This window comes from Chenopodium quinoa, unplaced genomic scaffold (assembly GCF_001683475.1).
Source record: "Chenopodium quinoa cultivar QQ74 unplaced genomic scaffold, ASM168347v1, whole genome shotgun sequence".
NCBI classification, from domain to species: Eukaryota; Viridiplantae; Streptophyta; class Magnoliopsida; order Caryophyllales; family Amaranthaceae; genus Chenopodium; species Chenopodium quinoa.
The window spans coordinates 2,050,128-2,059,621 of NW_018744996.1; the positions used below are offsets into that span (position 1 = coordinate 2,050,128).

General features: G+C 37.3%; 1 protein-coding gene across 1 annotated transcript; it reads left to right on the forward strand.

Moving 5' to 3' along the window:
• The first annotated feature begins 490 nt into the window (after positions 1–490).
• LOC110707282 (probable glycosyltransferase STELLO1) lies at positions 491–7,949 on the forward strand. The gene is made up of 3 exons (XM_021885295.1): positions 491–4,499; positions 6,302–6,428; positions 7,266–7,949. Exons 1-3 carry the CDS (start codon positions 2,782–2,784, stop codon positions 7,728–7,730), a joined length of 2,310 nt encoding a protein of 769 aa, XP_021740987.1. The 5' UTR covers positions 491–2,781; the 3' UTR covers positions 7,731–7,949.
• Positions 7,950–9,494: the final 1,545 nt, after the last annotated feature.

Genomic DNA, 9,494 nt, shown 5'->3' on the forward strand with positions numbered 1-9,494 from the left:
CCGTACTTGTTTGATTTTTTATTTTTTTTATTTTTATTTTTATTTTGTATGGAGTATATGTCTTAAATTATTTGTTCAATGTCTAATACAATACTCCGTAATACTTTCTCTATTCATTTTTACTTGACCCACCTTAATTTTTGCACTATTTATATACGGAGTACATGTATATGATAATCTCTTTTGATTAATACCTATGACAAAATAATATAGTAATGTAACATCTTGTTAGTCTAATTTCAATAAGTACGATCATAATTTTTAATTATTTTACGTATTGAAAATTAAAAATGCTGAAAAAAAAGTAATGCTTAGACAAATATAATACGAAGTACTCCGTAATAAATAAATCATGTTAAGTACTCTCTTAGTCCAATTATTTCGTGTCTATTTCTCAAAAAACACGGTAATTAAGGAGAATGGTGGAAGTGGTAGAATATTATATTGGAAAGATATAAAGTAGAAAATACGGCTATTTCACCAAATGCCACTGAGCAATTGCGAAATTCACCAAATGTCATTCGACTTTTCAAAATTCACCAAATGCCACTGAGTTTTAACAAAATTCACCGAGTGCCATTACTGACTGACAGCCGTTAATTGACCGTTAGTGACCCCACCACTTGCCACATATCACTTTTTGATTGGTCCGTTTTTAAAAAAAATAAAAAAAAATTCCAAAAACAAACCAAAATATTAAAAAAAAAATAAAAAAAACCCAAACCTCAAACCCCAGCCACCACCTCAGCATCCACCAGCCCACCTGCATCGGCGTGCCCCCCTCCCTTTCCCCTCCTCTTCCCCCGTCGCGCCACCCACCCTAGCCTAAACAGTCAGCTACCACCCCCTCCATAACCACCACCTGGTCCGGCATACCCCCACCCTACCCGTTCTCACCTAACCCACCCACCCAACCCCACCTGGTCCACCACCTCGAAACCCCCTCGCTCCGTCCTAGACAGTTGCGCACTCAGGTCATCAAAACCAAGAGGCGCATTCCCTTTTTCAGGCCGTTGAATCGCAAGCGAGTCGGAGAAGATGGAGCAGCACAACAACATATACAGCAGTCGGCGAGTCCATTTCACCGATTCCAAGCCTCGATTCGACGCCTCTCCTGCCGACAACGACACCAAACCTCAGCCTGATAATCCATCGGGAAATCTGGAGCCGTTCATGGGGGTTAAAGCTCGAAGGTTAGCTTCTTTTCACCAAACCAAACCACCTCAGATAATTCGTCGGGAAAGGGAGGGGGTAGGGTTTCGGGGTGGTGGAGGATGGGAGGTGGGGTTTCAGGGTGTTGGAGGAAGGGGGTAAGGGTTTCGGTCGGATTTTGAGTTTAATGGGTGGGTGGTCGCGACGGGAGAGAGTAGGGGAAGGGGAGGGCTTCAATGGTCACCGGCGCGCCTGCCGGTGAGGATACAGGTCGCCGGCGGCAAGGGTTTCGGGGTTCGGCGGCAAGGAGGGGGTGGTGGTTGGGGTTTAGGTGGTTTTCTGTTTTTTTTTTTTTTTTTTTTTTTGGTTTTTTTAGTTTTTATTTATTTATTTTTTAATTTTTTTTAAAAAAATGACTAATCATAAGGTAACACGTGGCAAGTGGTGGGTCAACTAACGGTCAACTAACAGCCGTTAGTCATTAATGACACTTGGTGAATTTTTTTAAAACTCGGTGGCATTTGGAGAATTTTGAAAAGTTGGATAGGTGATTTTTTTTAAAACTCGGTGGCATTTGGTGAATTTCGCAATTGCTCAGTGGCATTTGGTGAAATAACCGTAGAAAATATTGTATGAGAATAATAAAAAGTAGAGAATATTGTATGAAAAAGAGAAAAAGTAAGTAATGATTATTTAGATATATGTATATTTTGTATGAGAAAGATAAAAAGTAAGTAATAATTATGTGCTATTTTTAAGAGTATGCACAATATTTTCGGACACCCAAAAAGGAATATAGACACGAATTATGGGACGAAAAGTAATAAAGAATGAAGAAAGTAATTAATTCCAAAAAAAAAAAAAAGTTGATCCTCATAGACGCTCACCAATTTTTCTTCAACATTATTAAATGTTGTTAATTCGTCTTAGAGCAAATAAATTAATGCATATAGTGAGCTAAACCCTTAAATGACATTTATCAAATATGTAACCTAAGGTTGGAACTTGGAAGAGATAATCCTTTTTATTAAATGAATCTTAACTTAAAATAAGGAGATTTTTCAAATTGATACTCCCTAGTGGTAAACTGGTAATTGATTTGATGCATGATTTTGTCCTAAACTATTTACTTCACTTACCCAAAATTTATTTACTACTTAATCCACATGGTTCTCTTTGAAAAATACACATGGTTGCTTAAATTACAACCGAGGAAAAAGAAAAAAAACAAAACAAAACAAAAAAAGGGAAAAAAAAAATGTAAAATCCCAAAATGATTTGATTAATCAAAAGAAAAAAAATTTGCAGATCAAAGAAAGAGAAAGCAAGAGCGAAACCACTGCGGATCACGACAGCTTCTCTAACCCACCAACCAAACTATTCATTTTTTTTCTCTCTCCTTCAACTCCATTTCGAAATCTTGCATTTTAAGCTCAAAATTCTACTGAACAAAAGCAGAATACTCCAATTGTCGGCAAGAGAATTTCCTGCTTTGTTTTGTAACCCCAGAAAAAAAGTGAGAAAAAAAGGGTCAATATAGTCTTATAGAGTCAAATTTCAGTGTATAATTTGGAAAAAAATTGATTGAATTTGTGCAAAAATTGAGTGAGGGAGTTGAAATTTGCTCAAATGTTAGTCCAAGATCGAATACCCACAAAGGGTTCAGCTCAAAATCCCCAAAATTTGACGAAATCCCAGGTGAGAAATCTTCCAAGTTTACATCCTAGTCGATTTTCTGAGTCAAAATCCCTAGATTTTTCAACATGGGTATCTGAAAATTTGTATAAAATATTTGCAATTTTAGTATTACTTGCTACTGTTGCTGCTCTTTTCTTCCTTCGTAATGTTGGTTATAATGCTGCACTTATTTGCTTTGAAACCGAAGCTACTAAGGTTGATACCATACATTTTCCTAAAATTGATTGGAATTCTATTAAACCCAACTTTGATAAGGTCACCCCATATTCGAATTTTCGGGCGGAGAAGTGGATCATTGTGTCTGTTTCGGATTATCCGAGCGATTCGATTAAGGGTTTTGTTAGGATCAAAGGATGGCAGGTCCTTGCAGTAGGAAATGCTAGAACCCCTAATGATTGGAGCCTTAAGGGTGCTATTTTTTTGTCTTTAGATATGCAATCGAAATTGGGTTTTCGGGTTTTGGAACATTTGCCTTATGATTCATATGTTAGGAAAAGTGTTGGGTATTTGTTTGCTATTCAGCATGGTGCTACTAGGATTTTTGATGCTGATAATAGAGGTGAAGTGATAGATGGGGATTTAGGGAAGCATTTTGATGTGGAATTAGTGGGGGAGCAGGCTAGGCAGGAGATTATATTGCAGTATACTCATGAGGACCCGAACCGAACAGTTGTTAATCCGTATGTACATTTCGGGCAACGGTCTGTTTGGCCTAGGGGATTGCCTCTTGAAAATGTGGGTGAAATTGGGCATGAGGAGTATTACACTGAGGTATTTGGTGGGAAACAGTTTATTCAGCAGGGGATCTCTAATGGTCTTCCTGATGTAGATTCGGTTTTCTATTTTACTAGGAAATCAGGGTTGGAAGCATACGATATTAGGTTTGATGAGAAGGCTCCAAAGGTTGCCTTACCACAGGGTATGATGGTGCCTCTTAATTCTTTTAATACATTGTATCATACTTCAGCATTTTGGGGTTTGATGCTTCCTGTTTCTGTCAGTACTATGGCTTCTGACGTGTTGAGAGGTTACTGGGCTCAGAGGCTTTTGTGGGAGATTGGAGGCTATTTGGTTGTTTACCCTCCAACAGTTCATAGACATGATAGAATTGGATCATACCCTTTTGCGGAGGAAAAAGATCTCCATGTGAATGTGGGTCGTCTGTCTAAGTTTCTGGTTTCCTGGAAATCACACAAGAATAGACTGTTCGAAAAAATATTAGAGTTGAGTTTTGCTATGGCAGAAGAAAGATTTTGGACTGAGAAAGATGTGAAATTTACCGCTGATTGGCTCCAGGACTTGCTTTCTGTTGGATACCAGCAGCCAAGGCTAATGTCTTTAGAAATCAATCGGCCACGGGCAGCTATTGGCCATGGAGATAGAAAGGAATTTGTCCCTAGAAAGTTACCCTCTGTGCACCTTGGGGTTGAGGAGACAGGTAGTGTGAACTACGAAATTGGGAACTTGATTCGATGGAGAAAAAACTTTGGAAATATCGTGCTAGTTATGTTTTGCAGTGGCCCTGTTGAACGTTCTGCCTTGGAATGGAGATTGCTTTATGGTCGAATCTTCAAAACTGTCATCATTTTATCGTCACAAAAGAATGAAGATCTTATTGTTGATCAAGCTCAGTTGGATTATGTGTACAAGTAAGTCAATCTCATCAGTTTGATCATTCATGCTTCATTTATTTCATGTTTCATAAGTTAGTAATAGCTGTCTGATAGAATGGATGGGAACTTGAATTTCATGATGTGTTGGGTAGTGCTGTATCTGCAGGGAATTCATGCTATATATTGTTTTTGAATGCCATTTGTATGGACAATAATGGCACTCTTAACATAATTATTGAAAATTTGGAAACTGTTCACTATTTGTTTGTAAATCTCATGAGCTGGTTCCAAGTCACTAAGAATTTATTGCATTCTTCTTTTGTGACAAAATATGGTCTCTAGTATACTTGTAGAGTTATTTTGGTTCACTCTTTTTATGATGCTTACATTTTTTCTCAGCCTTCTGATTGAGTCATTGTTTTGAAATACTATTGAACTTATTTATGGACTACTGTCTTCTAGTAGTTTGCTGTTGGTTGTGTGTACTTCCGGAATTCTATTGATGTTGTCAGATAAAATGCTTCTTTTATGCATTAACATACAAGTAAGTGTTTTTTATTTTTATCTGCTGAAAGTGCCAAGAATTTGTGCTCAGTACCCAAATGTGTCACCTACAATACTTCATGTAACTTCTCTCACACACGGGGTTTTGGGAAGTCAAGATTCAAGATGTATACAACCTTACAATTAATCATCAGGACTAGCATGTGACAGCTGTTTTTTTTTGAGAAAGATAACCATAAAAACCACCACCACCCAGTATGCATCTCTTTCAGGCATATTAGCAAAGACTCAGACTTCTAGGGAAGTTACTTTTCATGAAAAAAAAAAGGTCTAACCAATAATGAGGGGGAAAAGAAAGACAAAGTATTAGGAAATATATTAGTGGAAATAGTAGGTAATGATTTTGAAGAATGAAGAGTGTCTTTTTTTTTTTTGAAAAGATGAAGGGAATGTCCTATGTAGAGGACCCCTTAATTTGAATTCAGGATTTAGAAAAAAAAAAAAAAAAAACCTTAGTTTACCACAACTTCCTAATGTCCTATCAAGTTTTCATGTCCTCGGTAAATCCTGGATTAGCTTAGTCCCAATTACCTTTCCTGATCCTCTGAGTATTTGTAGGTGTTCAGCTAGCTCTCCTGTAACCTCATTTCCCATCCTCTCATGGTCTCACCTCTCCTCAATGAGGCATATGTTACTTAGTCTCTTTTTCTCTTAGAGGCCTTTTGCGCATTGAAAATTTCCTCATTGTTTATTGTGTCTACTATATTGTACAATTGTGTGTTTAATGAAAGATTCTCATATCAGCCACAACTTTCACATGTGTGATTTCCCAATATTGGCTATGTAGCACTTAATTCAGCAAGCTTTTCTTGCAAGAAAAATCCAAAATTTTTGGTTTGACTTTAAAAGAATTCATTTTTTTTATGAAAATAATCAAAGTGGGTTTAACCCTGTATGTATTCTGCACTGGGTAAAGGATTAGGTGCATATGTACCTAATTTATCAATTGTGTACATGAAATCAGTTTCTAGAGTATGACATCATATTCACTTTGGTCTTTAAAGGTGTTTCAGTCAAGTTTCAACATACTGATGATTTCATTAGCTGTTGATTTCAGTACCAAGTATATGATGCAAACTTGTGTTCCAGCCAAATCCTTATATATTTCTACCATGAAATTGTTTTTTTAATTTTATATATTGCAGAATAAGGTCTGGTTGTCTCCTGTCTTTTTTTTTTTTCGTGGAATTCCAATGCCTGTAAAATAAATATAACTGATAGGATTATGATTTTAATGAACATTTTACTGATTACGATCTTGATATGGTTTACAGGCAGCTTCCTACGATAATGAACAGATATTCAAGTGCCGAAGGATTTCTTTTTCTCCAAGATAATACCATCCTTAACTACTGGAACCTAGTACAAGCTGACAAGACTAAGCTTTGGATCACTAACAAGGTAATGTGAACTTAGATCCTCTTGCTATTGTTTTTTCTGCAATGTATTCATCAAGACTATAGACTTGGAAGGCGAGTTACGGGGATTGAATTTTTTTCAACAAAAATTTTAAAATTGCATTATCTTTACATTTCCTATGCGTTGTAATCTTAGGAGTGACGAAATCTATTCCTTTGCCCAACAGTGGACTTTATGAGTTTTTCAAGATACATCTTTGACATCAGTGAGTTTTTCTAAAATATGGATCAAATTTCCAACTTTATTATTTGAGATGCAACTTTTGCAATTCTCCAATTCGTTATACATCCTCTATCCATAAACAATCTTCCTGTATTCCTTTTTAGGATGTCCATAAAAAATCTTCCTGGTACATGAAATGGAAAATATTTCCACTCAACCTATGTGAAGTGGACCCCCCACTAATATTTTTTTCCTTCTCACACTCTTACCCTCACTGTATTGAATTCCTTAATTTGCATGTCCAAACCTAACTGGAATATTATTTGTGGACAGTGGGAGTATTAGGTATAAGTATTGGAGTCAAACTTTTGTATATTTAACTTCACTAAGTCGATAGCAATTATGGTGAAATGCAAAGAGTATATGCTAAAACTAGATTTATTGCCGCCCTCAAAAGCATTCCTTTCTTCAGTCTCTTAGTAATTTCAGCGTTTATGTATATGGGTGGTGCCAGTGGTACCATGATGCTACTGATTGTACCAACAATAAATATAAAACAAGAAGAAACAAAATCCAAAACAAATAACCACATTTATTGCTGTTATTCAATTTACTGTCTATTTCTGTTTTATATTAAACAAGCCTAATGGTGTTCAGGTATCAAAATCATGGACTCCTGTCTCAAACAACAATGGTGATTGGTTCTCCAAACAAGGAGAAATGGTAAAGAAAGTTGTTGAGACAATGCCAGCTCACTTCCAAGTAAATTACAAGGAAGCTGCAAAGAGCAATCAGGGCTTTGTGGTATGCAGTTCAGAGCTATTCTTTGTTCCGAGGAGTAATGTAGAAGACTTCATTGATTTAATTGCTTTAGTAGGCGACTTGGAAATGCATCACAAGGTTGCAATACCCATGTTCTTTCTGGCAATGGATTCCCCACAGAATTTTGACCCGATATTCAGCACAATGGTTTATAAAAAGAAACCACCATCAGGCAACACAACCTTGTATTCTGCTCAAGCACCGGCCATTCACCCCTGGAGTGTATCAAGTGAACAAGAATTTATCAAGCTTATTAGAGTAATGGCTGCTGGAGATCCTCTTCTGATGGAATTGGTTTGACGCGAAGAGCATTTTTATTCTTTTGCCATTCAAGTCAGAAACAAGTAAAAACAGTAAGTAGAAAAGCATATGTAACACTGTCAATGAACACTTCTGTTTTTTGTTCTTTTTCCTGCCCTCGAAGGGGGAGGAATTTTTGTAAATTTTTTTCCTTATGATTCAAATTCAGTGAGTGAATATTCCAAAGGAAACAAGAGGAATTCTGTTCATTCTTTCTAACATGCTTTCGATTATAATGTAAATTTCTTACATTATCTTTGATAGACTTGTTCATCTACTGGTCAGATTGCTTTTAGATCGTTAAGATTTGCAGAATGTAGTTAATCTGTCTATTAATCCAACTAATTGTGTTCTAGTATTGCCCTAGTTATATGAATCTGAAATCAAGTGATATCCTAAGAGAGGAATTTTCGGATGGAAAGTCATAATCAGAAATTTATTCTAAGCAAATTCTGCAGCATGTCATAGCATTAAGGCATTAGCAGGTTATGGATAAAATATTCGGCAAACCTTGCAATTTCATTGGCAACGAACAATCCTTTTTTAATGAACTTTGAAATAAAAATAAGCCATGCTCCTTTTCAAAAAAAATAAAAAAATAAGCCATGCTCTCTTCACTTCATTTTTAAACTAAAAATAATTTTACTGAAGTGAAATTATTTTTTTTACTGATTCTCTATTACTCATATATTTCCCTACCTTTTAAAAGTATGACTAAACACTTTATGAATAGTATGTGGACAATTATATCCTCGAACTGTTTGTTTACCTATATGCCCTTATTGATATAATGTTAATTGCCTCTAAGGTTTTATTTGTGTGACTTAATGATTTAACTCATATAAATAGTGTTTTTTGATAATTATACCTGTATGGGATAACTCCTGCTGAGCTATCACCGCGCTACCTTGCTCACGGGGTGCGCACTCATCTCTAGAAGAATCCTCAGAGGGGCTCACCAGCCCGATAGAGTCTACTCACAGGCTGACCAAGTATGACTCCGCCTAAAGGAGACCGTACTACTATAAATAAGGAACTAAGTACAATGGAAAAGAGGTTAGATACACGAGTTATTACACACACTCTCTCTATCTAAGTACACTTTCTCGCTCTAGACACATTCTAACTTAAGCATCGGAGGGGGGTTCATTGAGCCACCCCCAAGGGCAGTTATGTTTGTCCCCCTGTGCAAGTTACCCAGCTGGACCCAACCTGCTCCAGTCGGAACCCCCAGATCCGAGCCAGAGCATGGAGGAACAGTTGGTCGAGCCAGAGCTGACCTCAGAGATATGGTTCACCAAGTAAACTATAATGAATGCAAGAAAAGGCCACCACCACCTCTTCAGCCGAGAGTGGTGTTTGATGAACAGGACTAGCACGACGTCATCTATCCTCACGATGATCCCCTGGTAGTCTCCGAATCGCCTTTACCAGCCCCCTGCAGCGTGTCAAAAGCTTGCGTCTCTCTTGCAGCCTCAGAAGGAGCCACAGTAACACCAGCCATATTAGTGCGAATGAACCTAAAGTTGTGCGGCACAGCACAGGACGAAGGAACAGAGACCCAAAAGAACTTTCCTGTCTGGTCCTTAAAGTGACCAAGCTTGGGGTAAGACAACACTCTCACATCTTTAGGAGCCACATAGTACCAGCCAGACTCAGGAGAGCTAGAAGACGTTCTCTTCAGGCTCATTAAAGGACTTAAACAGGTTCAACGATTCAGGGTAGCCCCTAAAGTAAGAGAACCATAATAGGCAAATCAGTGTG

Excerpts from the sequence above, each read along its gene's own strand:
- LOC110707282 (XM_021885295.1), top strand. The coding sequence starts at position 2,782 with ATGTTAGTCCAAGATCGAATACCCACAAAGGGTTCAGCTCAAAATCCC. Across the intron at positions 4,500-6,301 it reads CAGTTGGATTATGTGTACAA|GCAGCTTCCTACGATAATGA; the intron begins GTAAGTCAATCT and ends TATGGTTTACAG. Across the intron at positions 6,429-7,265 it reads AGCTTTGGATCACTAACAAG|GTATCAAAATCATGGACTCC; the intron begins GTAATGTGAACT and ends AATGGTGTTCAG.